At 42.9% G+C, this 18,105-nt stretch overlaps 1 protein-coding gene across 3 annotated transcripts; it reads right to left on the bottom strand.

Moving 5' to 3' along the window:
- Positions 1 to 956: 956 nt before the first annotated feature.
- LOC115144332 (tumor necrosis factor, alpha-induced protein 3) lies at positions 957 to 17,236 on the bottom strand. Of its 3 annotated transcripts, XM_065002544.1 has the most exons (10): positions 16,522 to 17,236; positions 15,816 to 16,277; positions 14,302 to 14,643; positions 6,475 to 6,665; positions 5,769 to 5,910; positions 5,329 to 5,499; positions 4,941 to 5,121; positions 3,811 to 4,700; positions 3,294 to 3,511; positions 957 to 3,126 (listed from the first exon to the last, which is right to left on the bottom strand). In XM_065002544.1, exons 3-10 carry the CDS (start codon positions 14,606 to 14,608, stop codon positions 2,836 to 2,838), a joined length of 2,391 nt encoding a protein of 796 aa, XP_064858616.1. In that variant the 5' UTR covers positions 14,609 to 14,643; positions 15,816 to 16,277; positions 16,522 to 17,236; the 3' UTR covers positions 957 to 2,835. The 3 variants fall into 3 exon arrangements, with proteins under 3 accessions (XP_064858616.1, XP_029541133.1, XP_029541132.1); XM_029685273.2 differs by having other exon boundaries at positions 15,816 to 17,236; XM_029685272.2 differs by lacking the exons at positions 15,816 to 16,277; positions 16,522 to 17,236 and adding an exon at positions 15,331 to 15,741.
- Positions 17,237 to 18,105: the final 869 nt, after the last annotated feature.

The following is an 18,105-nucleotide window of genomic DNA, read 5'->3' as shown; positions in this document are numbered from 1 at the left end:
ACCATAAACCTACGTTTTAACCCTTGATAATGTGCAACAATGGGGTAACTGCCAGGTGATAACACAGCCGCCCACTTTGAATGCAAAGTTATTTTCAGACCACCACATCTGCCCACCTGCCATGTCAACGGCTTTTGGCTGACTTAGGTAGACTCTCAATTGCATTCTCCTCACATCCTCTCCCCTTGCCTCCTTCTCAAAACCCATTGGAGAAGGTCAAAGGGGAGGGAAGCAAGTAGAGAGGACGCGAGGAGTATGCAATTGAGATTCTCCCCTAGTACCCACGCTAACGCTATTCCTCCCTCCCACGCACTCCTGAAATGTCACCTCTGCCCAACAACCTATATCCCCTCCCTCACCCTAACTCTCCCTCAGCAGCGGTAACTTCTGATGAAGACTTTCCTTTCAGCTGTGACTCAACTGTGAGGATTCTGAAGGGGGTTGCCTGCTTTTCAAGCACTATGGGCCAAGGCCGTGAGAGGTCAGACATGTGGGTTTACTTTCAGAATTACATTGTTAGAAAGAGTGAAAAAAAATGTAATGAGAATTTTGTTAAAGTGAAACACGTATGTGTGTGTGAGAACCAAGATGCTTTAGAAACGTAATGTGGATGGTTTAGCTAAAAATATGAGCAGGTCAATGTGGTAGTGTCTAGCTGCACTTTGGCACAGGCCCATATGTCTCCACTGGAAAACACACCACACATCAGTAATATAATCACTCTAAAAACAGAAAACACAGAATAATGTCATTTTTGAAAACCAATCATTGAGCAATATCCAGTTACTCACATACGAAATGTAGAAATATGTTCTGTAGAGTTTGTTCATACGCAAGCACACAAACACACACTTTGTTGATGCGCAAGCACACGCACACACACTTTGTTGATGCGCAAGCACACGCACACACACAAATACACACAGTGTTGAAATAAGCAACAAGACAATGTCAGGTTTTCTTAATAAAAATAATTCATTTCAGGACAACATATAAATAAGTATTGAAACGCACAATACAGATAATATTTGATATGAATAAATACTTAACAAACAAAACAAAGCTTTTCATACAATACCCTATTATTGAAAGGTTACACAAAAATGTATCTCACAACTTTTGCATGTTTTGTTACAACTTTGCGTGTTTACGTCTAACATTGGAATGTCCCTATGCATGTCAAGGAAAGTACCATCCTAAATTCCGGAGCAGCTTATTAAGTATTGTGCAAGTAGTATGTGATGATCAGAGTTCCGACCCATAACCAAAGAGCATGTACTCCTTTGATGTCTCGTAATGAACTAATTGCCCTTATATTATATTATGTTTATCATCTGATTAAAGACCAGATCTCTATCTAGGCTACCATAAATCTAATTTTTAACAGACGTCAGATATGCATATTGAACAGATGTTCTTTTGTTTCAACGTTGCGTTGGTTAAGAGGTCACGAGAATGCTTTGTAGATGATGGCACGTTTTTTGGCAGGAACAAAAATGTCAGTTCAAATATATAGATATAAAAGAAGAAAAGGAATGTCAGTTTGCTTGCGCATATCACACAGGTGTGAGTACTGGAGTGAGGCATCGTGTGAGCAGAGCAGATTTCAGCAGAGCCCCTATGATGAAGAGGTACTCTACTGCAAGCCAGGTTCTACGGGTGGAGAGGTATTTTACTGCAGGCTGGGGCCTACCAGCTCATGGTAGCTAAGAGCACTGGCTGCCGTGCCACAGCTACATGGTGTGAACCAAGCCAAGGGGGTGTGTTGCTCTTTCATTTTTTTCCCCACAGGTGTATTTGTTTACCTTCTCTTGGCCTCCCTCCCTCCTCTGACTGAGGTATTGAGCTCTAAGGGGATTTCTCCTGCACTTATGTTTTCTTTCCTTTCCTTTCAAACACACACTCCTTTCTTCACTGGCAATCCCCTTGGACGAGATCAACTGAACTCTGCTCTTATCTTTCTCTGTAAGTTAGTCATTAACTTGGAGTCTGTGTGAAGGTAATTGCCCAGCATTAACAGAGGCCACATATAGAACATACTGTAACGCGGTACAACTCTCAGGGCAAGCATTAACTTGTATTTCTACAATACAGATACAAAAGTGGTCAACAACAAACAAGAACACAACCACAAAAGGCAACAGCATCTGTACTGCCAGCAGACATCTATGCGGCGGTGGGAGAGGTTGAATATGATTGAGTTCTAACTACTGTTTTCTCTGTCATGTCACAGAACCTCCATGTTTGCTTTCTGTACAAGTAGCACCATACTTTTAAGGGTCCTGCCCACTCGCAAATGCTCAGAGACTGTACATTAGCTGTCTAGGTAGGTGCAGTTTTTGAGACTGTAACTACTCCTGTTTAACACCGAATTTTGACTAAACAAACTCATTTTGGCAGTGCATGATGGCTTTGGCACAGCTTTGCACTTGTCAGAACTTTGGTCAATGAGGTTCTTAAACAAAAGCTGTGGTTTAACACATTATTGTGTAGGTAGCTAGCTGCTTGATAGATAATTCCTTGGCCGTATTATTAAGCAGTTTACACATTGCGCTTTTTTCAAGATACAATCAGTAGTCCAGCATGATACAGTATGTACTTAGATACATACTGTACATATGTTGTCAGTTTTATGACACGTATACCTCACCTCTCGTCCTGTACACGTGAGATAATAATAATTGCACTAAGAGGTATTCTGCCGGCCATTTCTACTGCCCCCGCTCTTCATGAACACATTTTAAAATGGGCTTTTGGCCATAAGGTCACTAGTTTCAGAGATGCATTGACTAGCATCGTGGCACGGCCATTTTAATCTTCCCCAAACCTTTGGGCTCACCCCCTGTAGATCTGCTTAAAGAGGTCACATTCATTACAGTAGCCTTGCTTCTCTTGGTTAGCATAGTGCTCACAGCCTAGGGTTTTACAGCGCTGCTTTGTCTTCTCTTTAGGTGCCCCTGCCCTCTCTCTGCGACTCTCTCTCTGCCCCCGCGTGTTTCGCGTGTGGCACTCTGGACACAGGTCTGTGCAGCCGGGGGAGATGTTACTGCAGCCACTCCGCCTACACGTTGCCTGGGTCTGGGTCTGCGTCTGTCTGGTTCTGTCTCTTTCTGGTTTAGCTGTTCGCTGCAGAGAGAGAGAAAAACAGAGGAACATTGTCACTTGTGGAAACAAATCATTCTATCTGATCTAAGACTTTTATTTACTCTCTGAAACATTGTAAAACATTATCTGCAATTCAAAATGTGGTGTACAGCCACTGGGCCCTGTGTGAGAGGGAAGGAGACACTCACCATGACCAGTGGAGGGGAGTGGGTGCCGGGAGCCCTGGTAGCAGCCTGGTTGAGCCTGGTGCTCTGCTCCTTTACGTAGCACTTGTTGCAGTAACCCTCCAGCATGACCTTGCCCATGGCCCCACAGTCCGTGCCCCGACAGCGCGAAGCATCCTGGAAACCTGCCTCTGACGCGTGACGACTCTGGATTGGAGCAGGGGGAGGATGAGGGGTCGCCACTGGGGGAGGTGAACACAGCAAAACCACACGTCAAACTCACATATGACCACACACACAATATCAACTTATCTTGAGATTCCAGTAAATTTGCAGGTTTCCCAGTACTGTCTAGTATAAACATTTTGTTTGTTTCATGTTGTCTGTAAGTATACTGATATAAGTAGATTAATAGTAGACATGACAACTGTGGGTTTGATGTGGCCTGATTCCCTTTGATGAAATCAAGGTTTTGCTGGGAAATTATTAGAATAGCATTTCTTGTTAAAATGACTATGAGCAAGCGGCTGATTAGACTTACGGTGGTTGGTCTGATAGTCCAGGTAACAGATGGTGCAGAATCCAAGATTCTGTTGAGTCCCGAAGAACTGGCATCCCGACCTCTTACAGGGCCGGCCAGACGTGTGGCCGTTGAGAGCCGAGGTGCCTGAGCGCTCAGAGTCCCTTGGCTGGGGCTGGGTCCATAACGACCCAGAGGAGGCCTCTATCCTGGCTGTTGCCGGTGGCTGGGGATCCTCGCCCCTCTCCGTAGCAGTTCTCTGGAGGCACGGGGGGCACAGTCCGTTAAATATTCTGAAGGCCTTCTGGTGGCACACGTTGCACCGCTCTGTCTCCTGCTCCCGTCCCGCGCCCCACTGGGGCCAGCCAAGGTGGGCAGGCAGGGGGAGGCCCGAGGGGCCATCAGCAGTGGGTGCATTCTGCCGGGTGTTGAAGCAGCGTTCACACAGACCATCGTGCTCCACGCTGAGGGTGAAAAGGCAGCCGGGTGTCTTGCACTTCATGGCGTGGGTCTCGCTGTACAGGCTGAGGCTGGGCGCCGTGGGTGGGGGAGGGACGGAGCGTGGGCTGGATAACACTGCCCGGCAGCCACTACTACACTCTGGCTCACAAGCCTGACCACCGCCTTTCGTAGGAGCGGCCTCTATCCTCCCATTAGGCTGGCCCTGGCGTTTCTCAAAGCACTCGTGGCAGTGTGGCTGGGTGTCCACGGAGACGTAGAAGGTGCATCGTGGTGTGGCACAGCGGATCTCGATAAGGGACAGCTGGGACACGGAGAAGGGGGGTGGTCTATGGGGCTGGGCGGCCCACAGTTGGTCCTTGTCTTCCTGCCAGCGCTTGTACTCGTGGTTGACCAACTGGAGGTAGTCCTCCATCAGGTTCATGTCCTCAGGCAGGTTCCCTTCATCCAGCCTGGGAGAGGCAACATGGAACACACTCAGAACTATTGATAGGCTAATCACACACCTCTCGGCCAGGTCGTCATCTATTGACAATTGGTTCTCAACTGACCCACTCGATTAAATAAGGTAAATACAAATGACGTACTATTATGCCACAAACATACTTTTAAAAACAGATTTGTAGTGCTTTTTAAACCGTGCTTTATATCCTGTTCTCTGTAGTTCCCCATGCCTCTAGTGTCCCACCCACCTGGCAGCGTTGATGATGCGTGTGGTGTCATAGCCCAGTCCAATGACAGGGATTTCAATCAGCATTAGGTAGTCCTTCAGCAGCCTCTCCTTCTGCGTCTGCTCCTTCTCCATCAGGAAGTGCACCTTGAGCTCCTCGAAGCCCCCACGACCCGGGTTGATCAGCGGCACCGCTCGGATCTCTGGGGCACACAGTCATAATAATAATACATGAATAATACATAGGCGTTAGGTATATACCACTTTTCTGGGACCCAATGACGCTGTACAACAAAAACAGCAGAAGAAATTACTAAATTTAGTAGGATGCGGTATATAGGTCACATTCACCCTCATTCTACAAGCACTCCTCAACAGGGTAATCTATCAATGATGGTTACTGTACACACCCGGGCCACTGTCTTTGATGGTGATGAGGGGGGCAAAGTGCTGGGAGTCGTAGCCGAGCACTATGGGGTATTTGTAGCACTCCCCTGGAGGCCAGTGTAAAGGCAGGTAGATGCCCCCCACATTGAGGGGAGAGAAGGAGGAGCAGGATTTCATGCTACGTAGCACCTGGTCTGTAAGGATACAGCCATGAGTTAGACACTGGACACCATACTTGACTGATTGCTTCTACTGCAATAGCAGACAGACCTACAGAAAGAGGTACAGAAACTGTACACACCAGACCAGGGTCAAAAGAATTTGTCAAGCACTTTCAAAAATGTGTGCTTGAGTTTGACCTGTACAATTGAACCAACAGAATAGAGACGGAGCATACTTGTACAATGTAAACAAAACTTCTGATGAACTGAATGATGAAAGGCTCCATTGAGAAAGGCTGTACCTGCGATGACGATGATGGGCCTGCGGAGGATGTTTGAGAGGACAAAGATGTGTATGTCTTCCAGGGAGTCAAACTGCAGCCCGTTGCTGCTGGATACAGGTGATGCCATCTTGATGATTTTCTCCCATTCCTCCTCCCAATTCTGAAAATACAAAACATTTTGAGATAGTAGTATCATAATGTTCAAAGCAGCCTAACAGGTGATACTACTAACAGACCTGGGTGATACTACTAACAGGTGATACTACTAACAGACTTGGGTGATACTACTAACAGACCTGGGTGATACTACTAACAGACCTGGGTGATACTACTAACAGGTGATACTACTAACAGACCTGGGTGATACTACTAACAGGTGATACTACTAACAGACTTGGGTGATACTACTAACAGACCTGGGTGATACTACTAACAGGTGATACTACTAACAGACTTGGGTGATACTACTAACAGGCGATACTACTAACAGACCTTGGTCAAATATATACAATACGTCAAACACTTTCAAATACTTGGGCTGCACTTGACATAGCTTGCCTGGTACAATGACACCAATGGAATAGGCCCAAAAGTGCAAACTCCAAACTAAATTAAGCACGGCTTACTATACTTTCCAAGTATCTGACATTATGCAATTATCATTATGCACCCAGGTCTGCCATAGTAACACCATCCTAGCCGTAGCAGGGCCTCCGTTCCTCACCATGGTGCTGTAACGCAGGCCAGTCTGGGTGAACTCCTGAGACTGCAGCAGCTCAGTCTGGAAACGGGCTCTGAAGTTGCCCGTGTCTGTCTCCTTTAGCACGCTGAACAGGGCCTTCCTCAGGACCAGGTCTGTGTCCTGCACCCCCAGCATGTACTGAGATGCAGCATGGAGAAGACAGTTCCCATCTCCTGCAACACATGAGAAATGGGAGTAGATATTACATACGGCACAGGATCCCCACTAGAACATCCTTTATTAAAAACAAGCCTGTGTCAACAAATATGTCGACTGACTTTATTATGTTGACGCATTCAACTTTGTCTGGTTTGAGCCAGACACGTACTGTAGATGTTAAGTTTATCTCCAGTCCTTTAATAGGAATCTGTGTTTATGTGAGATACAAAGTGCCCATCCTCACATCACCACAGGTAATACTGCAAGTCATTAACGGCAAAACTATCCATGACAGACAAAGACCTGTATCGCTTGGAGAAAATAGTCTAAAAGGAGAGGGGATTTCCAGACAAGCTCTCACAGTGCTCTTTCGGCATCCATTATATCTGACCATCATTCATCACCTTACAGAGGAAATATAAAAAGGCCTGAGAAAGATTGATGTCAGACTCTATCAGCACTGGTCGTTTTGGTGGTGTACTTTTATTGCATTCCTTTTTTATCTTATTTGAGAGACCAGAGAAAAACTTTGTGCAGGTACTGTGGGCTTTGACACATTAGCCTGGTCCCACACTTTATGTACAGAGGGGAGAACAAGTATTTGATACACTGCCGATTTAGCAGGTTTTCCTACTTACAAAGCATGTAGAGGTCTGTAATTGTTATCATAGGTACACTTCAACTGTGAGAGACCGAATCTACAACAAAAATCTAGAAAATCACATTGTATGATTTTTAAGTAATTAATTTGTATTTTATTGCATGACATAAGTATTTGATCACCTACCAACCAGTATGAATTCAGGCTCTCACAGACCTGTTTTTCTTTAAGAAGCCCTCCTGTTCTCCACTCCTTACCTGTATTAACTGCACCTGTTTGAACTCGTTACCTGTATAAAAGACACCTGTCCACACACTCAATCAAACAGACTCCAACCTCTCCACAATGGCCAAGTCCAGAGAGCTGTGTAAGGACATCAGGGATAAAATTGTAGACCTACACAAGGCTGGGATGGGCTACAGGACAATAGGCAAGCAGCTTGGTGAGAAGGCAACAACTGTTGGCGCAATTATTAGAAAATGGAAGAAGTTCAAGATGACGGTCAATCACCCTCGGTCTGGGGCTCCATGCAAGAGCTCACCTCGTGGGGCATCAATGATCATGAGGAAGGGGAGGGATCAGCCCAGAACTACACGGCAGGACCTGGTCAATGACCTGAAGAGAGCTGGGACCACAGTCTCAAAGAAAACCATTAGTAACACACTACACCGTCATGGATTAAGATCCTGCAGCGCACGCAAGGTCCCCCTGCTCAAGCCAGCGCATGTCCAGGCCCATCTGAAGTTTGAGAGAAGGTCATGTGGTCTGATGAGACAAAAATAGAGCTTTTTGGTCTAAACTCCACTCGCCATGTGTTTGGAGGAAGAAGAAGAATGAGTACAACCCCAAGAACACCATCTCAACCGTGAAGCATGGAGGTGGAAACATCATTCTTTGGGGATGCTTTTCTGCAAAGGGGACAGGACGACTGCACCGTATTGATGGGAGGACGGATGGGTCCATCTATCGCGAGATCTTGGCCAACAACCTCCTACTCTCAGTAAGAGCATTGAAGATGGGTCGTGCCTGGGTCTTCCAGCATGACAACGACCCGAAACACACAGTCAGGGCAACTAAGGAGTGGCTCCGTAAGAAGCATCTCAAGGTCCTGGAGTGGCCTAGCCAGTCTCCAGACCTGAACTCAATAGAAAATCTTTGGAGGGAGCTGAAAGTCCATATTGCCCAGCGACAGTCCCGAAACCTGAAGGATCTGGAGAAGGTCTGTATGGAGGAGTGAGCCAAAATCCCTGCTGCAGTGTGTGCAAACCTGGTCAAGAACTACAGGAAACTGTAATTGCAAACAAAGGTTTCTGTACCAAATATTAAGTTCTGCTTTTCTGATGTATCTAATACTTATGTCATGCAATAAAATGCAACTGAATTACTTAAAAATCATACAATGTGATTTTCTGGAGTTTTGTTTTAGATTCAGTCTCTCACAGTTGAAGTGCACCTATGATTAACAAATTACAGACCTCTACATGCTTTGTAATTATGAAAACCTGCTAAATCAGCAGTGTGTCAAATACTTGTTCTCCCCACTCTATCAGTCTTCTATTGTTGTCATCACGCCATACAACATGGCTAAAACAGACTGGACCACTAGGTCTAAGACACATACAGAATTGGTTTAAACTCTAACTGTATTTTAATTAGATAGTTATATGGTCCATTGGCACGTTAACACTGAAATAACCCAAACTAAATAAGAGAATGAAAGAACAGCCTTCAGTGATGACTGGATAGGGTGACAGACAGGGGCTGAATGAGTAAATCAGGTAAATTTCGAGTTGCGTATGCAGGTTTTAATCCAAGTTCAAGATATCAATGGTAAACTCTATGGAGAAAATGTTGACTCTAATTGCAGGGCGGCGGGTCTTTTTGTCATTGTGAAACATCAGTGAGTACGGGGAGCCTAGCTCGTCTGAAATACCCTGCTGCCTGCCACACTAAAGAGAGGAATTTCCCTGAGTGTGGTTCTCTGTGACTAAGTGCCGTGAGGCTCGACTCTTTCTTCCCCTGTCTGCTGCTCCATAGACATCAGACTCTGGACTTTCCAGAGGGGCGGAGCTTGGCTCGGCTGGAACGCTTTCTCTTTACGAGCTTCGCCAACGACCAGTAGAGGTCTCATTTTCGCGTGGGATGATATATTTTTATATTTACACACGCATATTTCTCTACTTAAAAAAGGAAGTTCTGAGTACTGACATGGGACACCTTCTGCCTTCCTCTTTTTTGTCTTCCGCCAGGCTGAAGAACCAGTCTGGGCCTGTAGAGGTGGACACTGTGTTGCACCACTGTTTGTATATATGTACTACTATATGTGCACTGCTATATATGTATTACTATGTGCACCACTATGTAATATGTACACCACTATTATACCTATGTAATATCTGCACCCCAGTCTGTAGATACCAGCTGCCAATAGAGGCAGGACATGAGCCTAGTAGGGATACAAGGGAAAGGGGCCTAAAATGTTTTTTCTCTTTCTATCCTTTAAATAATTTGATGTATGAGGAGAAAGCTTTCCGTCAGTAAAGGGAACATTCTACCCGAGCAACAACAAACCTCCGCACAGAACAGGAAATCTTGATTATGTTCCATCTTAAGGTTGAATCATACTGGACAAAAACCTATTTCTGGTATAAACACACTATGCTTGTTGTGTTGTCAGAATCTTCATATGTAGACGTAAAACCTATACCTGGGGTGTATTCAGTGATTTGAAAAGATTTGACATGTTGCAGATAGAAATGGAATGAGATCTGACACAATTGCCTATTTTAAATGATAAATGGCAAATGTATATGTACTTCTACATAATACATTTCTATCTGAACTTTCTGTAATGTTGCACTCTGCCGAACACTGAACAGACCCCTACAGTTGTATATTAATCAGAAAATAAAAAATAAAATAACCTGGGCAACCCAGGTAAACCCTGCCTTTGAATGTCTGCCTTCAGACTATAAAATATTGTTGGTAAATGGGCAATTCCCTGGGAAAGTCAACCTGTGCATGCACAATAAAGTTAGTCATTTGCAAACGAAACCACTTTCATAATTATCCAAGGTCTAAATGTTGGAGTGCAAGCTTTATTTAACCAGTTGAATTTGGGCCAATACAGATTAAGAGAGCTTGTTTTCCCACTCACAGCTGTCCACTCGTGTTTGTTAAAAGGTTGAGATGTTAATGAAGTAATACAGACCTAATGGAATGTCTTCAGTTGTATTTGCTTATCTTACAGTCTTGTGAAGATGGGGGGTGGGGGGGGGGGCAATGTAACATCTAAGCCCCTTACATGGGATCGTCTTGAAACTTTCTCTGCAACGTTAACTTTCATCAAGTTGTTTATATATGAGTATCCTTTTTCAGCGTTATGATGGTCGTAACATCCATAACGGTTGTGGATGTGATGGATATAGATTTATCATATCTTACCTTCAAAAGCATGTGCATTCAGATATTTTGTGTGCTTGTTCTGGGATGTAATTCTTAGACTTTTACAGAAGTAATATTGATATATTGAACATTATGTGATATAATTTCCCATACATGGTAGTAGTTTTTTAAAGATAGAAAGATGAAAAGAATGTTTATCCACAATCTGTGATTAGTCCTGGAGTGTTATTCAAATGAAACCCCTCAAAATATGCTGACTTCATTCAGGGTCCAGTAAAATGGATTGGTGTTATATGCACATCTACAGTATTTTACCTCATTTGCATAATGTTATATCATATTTCCAATCAGGTGTAATACAAGAAAAATGACATATTTGTGTCTACATTCAGTTGGTAAAGGTTCATTTTGAAATACACTACCGTTCAAAAGTTTGGAGTCACTTAGAAATGTCCTTTTTTTTTAAAAGAAAAGCTAATTTTTTGACCATTAAAATAACATAAAATTAATCAGAAATACAGTGTAGACATTGTTAATGTTGTAAATTACTTTTGTAGCTGGAAACGGCTTATTTTTTATTGAATATCTACATAGGCGTACAGAGGCCCATTGACAGCAACCATCACTCCTGTGTTCCAATTGCATGTTGTGTTAGCTAATCCAAGTTTATAATTTTAAAAGGCTAACTGATCATTAGAAAACCCAGACTCAAAATGGCCAGAAACAAAGATCTTTCTTCTGAAACTTGTCAGTCTATTCTTGTTCTGAGTAATGAAGGCTCTTGTACAATGCTGTGTAGTACTCCCTTCACAGAACTGCGTAAACTGGCTCTAATCAGAATAGAAAGAGGAGTGGGAGGCCCCGGTGCACAACTGAGCAAGATGATAAGTACATTAGAGCGTCTAGTTTGAGAAACAGACGCCTCACAAGTCCTCAACTGGCAGCTTCAATAAATAGTACCCGCAAAACACAAGTCTCAACGTCAACAGTGAAGAGGCAACTCCGGGATGTAGGCCTTCTAGGCAGAGTTGCAAAGAAAAAGCCATATCTCAGACAGGCCAATAAAAAGACAAGATTAAGATGGGCAAAAGAACACAGACACTGGACAGAGGAACTCTGCATCTCGGAGTCGCCTCGGAGTCGCCTCTTCACTGTTGACACTCTAATGTACTTGTCCTCTTGGTCAGTTGTGCACCGAGCCTCCCACTCCTCTTTCTATTCTTGTTAGAGACAGTTTGCGCTGTTCTGTGAAGGGAGTAGTACACAGCGTTGTACGAGATTTTCAGTTTCTTGACAATTTCTCGCATGGAATAGCCTTCATTTCTCAGAACAAGAATAGACTGACGAGTTTCAGAAGAAAGATCTTTGTTTCTGGCCATTTTGAGCCTGTAATTGAACCCACAAAATCTGATGCTCCAGATACTCAACTAGTCTAAAGAAGGCCAGTTTAAAATGCTTCATTAAATCATAAAAAAACGCCTATGTAGATATTCCATTAAAAATCTGCCGTTTCCAGTTACAATAGTCATTTACAACATTAATAATGTCTACACTGTATTTCTGATCAATGTGATGTTATTTTAATGGACAAAAAAATAGCTTTTCTTTCAAAAACAAGGACATTTCTAAGTGACCCCAAACTTTTGAACGGTAGTGTACATAAAGGAAAACAATGACCCTGATAGGATGTGGGGTATGGCCTTAGCCTATACAGTATATTATCAAGGCTACCTGTAATCCTAAACTACTATGCTTTTTGCTGACATCTTAAAAACGTTCCAGATGACCAAACATTTTTATGTCTGTTTCAGACTCTGTAACTTTCATAACGGAGGGTGTAACATCCATAACGGTAGCTATTTCCTTCTAAAGTAATATTGCAAATTAAAACCTTTTCAAAAGTATTGTTTTTGTGTTCAACCAAACCTTTCCTTCGAAATGGCTATCCATGTTTCAACCTAGGACTTACAAACTCACAGACTTTTGCTAATATGTTCAGTCTTCCCAAAAAGCTTGTCCATTTCATGTAACATCCATAATGCCTCTTACTTGCTTCATTTCTCCACCATGCCAATATTTAGATTTGAGCTTTTTGGGATATACACTCACCCTAAGGGTTACTATAGATGCACACATCAACATTTTAATTTATATTTGGTTTGGCCATTCTGTGACACATTAAAGTTGTGATTTTGCCTAAAACCAGTATGTGGTATTCTCAGTATTCTCATTTAGAATACTGTGAATTTTTTGTCAGCAACAGAATGACCATCCATTATTTGGCAACAGTGGGAATCCACTGGCTCACAATGTCCTGCTTTGTCTCTCATGTCCTGCTCTGCTTCTCCTGTCCTGTTCTTATTCACCGGTCACCTGACACAATAGATTAATTCCAGTGAGTCAGCAGCCAGCCAGCAACAGACAGGGTGGTCCTCCTCAGTCTGAAAGTCCTCTGCTGAAAGTCATGGCTGCTGTGTCATTCAGAGGAGAGGCTACTGTATACGCTGATTTCCCAAATCAAGGCCTAGCTGGGCCCTCCAGAAACTTCTATGAGAAAATGCTATCCTTTCGTAAGGAAGGAAATATGTATCATGTTAAAGGGTGTTTCTGAATTGGATTTCCAGGAAGACAAACTTTTGTTATCACTATCATTTTACTGGAAATACTGTAGTTTCAACATGTCTGCTAAATGACTTAAATGTAAATGATGTAGGGAAAAGCCAATAGCCTATGATTCATGTTTCATGTACTGTTACTTTGTTATAACAGCATTAAATTACCAAAAGTTCAAGATGTCTATTCCACAGGTGATAAGATATTTACCCTCAATAAGACAACACAAAAGCAAGCCTAATAACCTGGTTATATCTCCTCCTGACAATAACATTCCATATTTGCAATGATTCAATGAAATTACAGGATTGACATGGTAACTCACCCACGTGTGAGTCAAGACAGGTGGGTGTGTTTGCTGTATGATTTGTGAATAAATGTCCAACTCACTTAGCTACTTATTGAGAGAAGGGGTATACCCAAACCTCCACTGCAAGGTATGAATCTAACCAGACGGAAACTGAGCACTACAGAGTTTGAATGCGTCAACAGAATAAATTCAGTCAACATGGTCTTTAGAAAAATGGTGGGGAAATTATCACTATGACACCATAGAATTTCTGCTTTGGGATCTCCCACATAATTACCCTAGACGTCAGGATTTAGATACGCTGAACAAATCCTGTACTGTAAATCTTCAGAGTCATGTTAGGTACCAGTCAAATCAAGAGCTGCTAATGGTCATTCTAAAAGATAATCAATCTCACCATTGTCATTTACCATAATGTCTGAGTACCCGTGTTTCCCCTATATTGATTTAGCAGCGTTGGCCCAGTGCTTTTAAATGGATATTTGTTGGCTCAATGACTGGAAGTCTATGTTAACAGCTAGCATGTCATTGTGCTAACGCTAGTAGCAATGCACCTCACTCCCCCAAGTTACCCTGCCTGCCACTGCTGCTGAAAGAACTCATAGGGGAAACAGTATGAGTAACTCTTACTCTTCAGTGTCAAGGTCTTTCAAACTCCTTTGACAAATACCATCTCCCCTACTACCAGCAAGAGGAACAGAAACCCAAACTAATACATTACCATTGGTTCTCAATGGCACCATCTTCTTGACCTCGCGGCACCAGTTGAGCTTCTTCTCCTGCTCTAGGGAGCTCTGCATGGCCCTGTCCAAGATGGCTGCCTGGATGACCTGTTGGAAGGCCTGGGGGAACTGGCTCATGCGGATCATCTCCAGGGTGTAGCGGTGCATTCCCCGCAGGTGGTGCATCAGGCCTCCGCTGGCCGCTGGCTTCACCACATCGTTAGGCACCCGCTCCCGGATCTTGACCGCTTTCAGCAGGTTACTCACAAAGAGGAACTTGGGCAGGAAATTCTGTCCCTGGGACATGGTGTTCACCAGATGTAATGTGTACAAACGCAGAACTGAAGAGGAGAAAAATAAAAAGTTGTTGGTTGGTTTCATTGGCAGCACGTGGTTCTGATCACTGGACTATATGGGCCACTTCTAATACTAGACAAATTGTGGGTAATGAATAAAGACAAACAAGAGGGCTTTTGTGTTCTTTTCCAAGTTAGAATTTCCCCACAGCCTCTGCCGCCCCAATGGGATTGAGGCACATGACAGACGCCTTCTACAAACTGATGGTGATTTCCAGACCCAAAGCCACTGCCCAGACCCACAGCGCTGGGCAGTGGCTAGTAGAAATCATAAGGCCCACTCACACCCACCATCACAGAAAAGTTGTTAATACTGACAACGATGCATAAGAACTGCACAGGATGGAACTATTAAAAACCCTTACAGTTATTTTCAGTATTCAAGATGGAGGACCATTGAAACAGGAACTTGAAAGTAATGTGTTTTAACATCAAGAATAACACATTGCTCATCAATCATAAGTCATCTCCCATCTGTAGAACAGTCTGTCAGATATCTGTACCCATTTCATATATGACAATAAGCTGTTAAAACCTTATGGAAAGGTACCTACCTACAATGTGAAATATACTGTAACTGTATATTATGGGCACCATATACATTATTTAGAACAAAACAATTCAAGCAACAAAGCAATTCAAGCATCCATCATCAATTACGGTATAGATTACCTTGAAGGCGCATAATGTCATTGTAGGAGAACCTCTAAATATCCATGTAATAAGGAGACTGTCGCTCTTTCGATATTGGCAGACATTGAAGCGTTGGCACAATGGTGAGCGCTGCGGTTTACACAAAACACAATAACAGGAGTCTGCTGACGTCCGGATTACGTAATTCCTCTGACAGCAACGGTTGAAACATTGTAACATTGCATCGCGAGTATTGTCAAAAACATAGTTACAATGTAACATTAATGATTTAATCCACTGGGTAATGTTTTTTTAATTGCTTGAGGGTGACGTCTTCGTAAACAATGGCTGTCAGAACCATGGCGCCCATGCCAACGCGCATACCTCTGTCTGTGTCCCCAGAAACTCAATGCTACGACCAAGGCCTCTCAATGTTAGTCAATAGTAGATATATTTCAAATGCTTAAATGAAAGTGAGTTACAATCCTTGGTAAATAAATATATAGAATATGAATGAATATTACCTGTGCAATATGTCGGTCCAAAGACTACCAACAAAGCCTAAGGATGCTCCGGGTAGTCCTCTGCCACTTCAATCAGGTTAACCGCAGCAGTCCACACAACGCCATTCAGCTTTCTGCACAATCAATTCTATTTTGGTTGATTCACTGTATAGACCCGTCAAAGCATAGATCACGTCCCCCAACTTAATTTAGTTAATGTAGACGGAGAAAAAAAACTGACTAAAGGGGATTTCCAGTGTTAGGGACTTTCCACATATCTCTGTCACAACCTTCAGACGTAGTTACATCTCACACACAATAGGTGGTGTCTGAGCGAAACGCCATTAGGCTACGTTCTCCGGGTTGTGTTGGTGACGAATAGCGTACTGAAACGCCTGGTCCCACCTACCGTGCACAGACGAGCGTTAGTGAGCACAAAGAGGGAGCGTCATTTTCTGACCCTTGTGAGACAGACAGCCAGCCCTAGAATAAATAATTACATTGAAATGAGAGAAGTCCTGAATCTGACCTAAACACTGAATTAGATTAATGCATAAAATGTAGGCTTACTACATACGCTAGTCGTATTATGGGAGAAATATATTTCTCCAATCTATTTTACCTTTAGTTAACTAGGCAAGTCAGTTAAAAACAAATTCTTATTTTCAATGACGGACTAGGAATAGTGGGTTAACTGCCTTGTTCAGGGGAAGAAAGAGATGTTTACCTTGTCAGCTCAGGGATTCGATATTTCAACCTTTCGGTTACTAATCCAACGCTCTAACCACTAGGCTATCTGCCGCCCCAAAATGCATTGCCATGAATAGAATATAATGCAATATAATATAATTGATACTTCATTGTCCAATTTGTTAGAATGGCTGCTGGTCTGCCTCTCTATCCTCTCAACAGTGTAGGTAGGCTACACATACTGTACTCAAGGATTTGCAAACACATTTACATGGAGATATCTGATTAATCTCAAATCATTATTCTAGGGTGAGGGGTTTACACACAATTAATTTGAGTTAATTAACAAATGTAATGCATATAAAAGGATATGTGTAATTACACGTAACCTCATGTCTACTCTATATAGACAATTATTTGCACCAGTCTTCATAACCAACCCTCAGCTACACAGAGCCTCATACTTTAACTGCATTGTAAATAAGAGTGTTTAGGTGCTCCCCCTCTGGTGTAATGCAGTCTGATGAAGGTATGTTGCAGCAACTGTAGAGGAAGTCAGGAAAGAATTTACCTGGTCCTCTACCACATAGCAAATGTGCAGTGTAGAACTAAATCTATACGAATTGCAATGGCATTATTGCTAATGAAATCCATGGTCCAAAAGCATGACAGACAGCTCGATCAATTAAACTGCAACAATTTGATTTCATACGGTATACAGTACAATACTAAAGTTAAACTTGAGTCATTACTAGCGCTGCGTCACTATAATCAAAGAGGAAGTGGCGAAGAGAGAGGGTTTACTCCGCCCTAAATCGTCTACGAAAATAAGCCCACTAAGTGGATTTTTTTATGTGTGGTGTCGTATTTGGTCAACAAAAAATAGAATTGCTAATTTGCTACGTGAGGCTTATTAGATCGAATAGACGTTTCGTAATAGTTACAAATGCACTGATATAAGTGGGAATAAACGATTTATGGGAGTTGTGCCTGTTGTCATAGAGATAGATAGAGGACTCATCGTGAATATAACCCGCTTTAGCATGGACATTGTTATTTAGGGCTTCCGCCATTTTAAAGTAGTCAACTGGGTGGGTATTCCTATGAGTTGGGCGCAATCAGCCAATAAAGAAGAAGAAAATTGACTACTTTAAAATGGAGAAAGCCTAAATGGTGCTGCTCATGCTGTCACAGACGCTATAGTGGCACAGATACAAAGAGGAGTCCTCCCTCTCTATGGCCTGTTGTTCACACCCGTATCTGCCCTCTCATTGGCTAGAATGGTCCCACCTGATCTTGCCTCATCCCGCCTGCCTTCCGTCTTGGAGGACATGTATTTCCATTGTTAGAGCGGTCACTTGACTATCTTTTCAATATAATAGACACTCTTTGCTATAGTCTAGCTAGCCTAAAGCTAATGCTTGGTGATATCAATCCTAAGCAGCAGTGACATCTATTGGATATAGTTGTAAAAAGTAATTTTTGGGAAATATGCAAAAAGTAACACAAGGGGGCAGACATGTTACGTGGTGAGAATGTCACAGAATAAAAGGTGGCCTATCATCCAAATTGACATGCACAAAGCAGATGCTCCATATTCTGCAATGGTTTAAATACTCCA

Source organism: Oncorhynchus nerka, linkage group LG16 (assembly GCF_034236695.1).
Source record: "Oncorhynchus nerka isolate Pitt River linkage group LG16, Oner_Uvic_2.0, whole genome shotgun sequence".
Classification (NCBI taxonomy): Eukaryota; Metazoa; Chordata; class Actinopteri; order Salmoniformes; family Salmonidae; genus Oncorhynchus; species Oncorhynchus nerka.
Note: the sequence above shows the minus strand (reverse complement) of the source record. Positions and strands in the feature narration are given on the sequence as shown.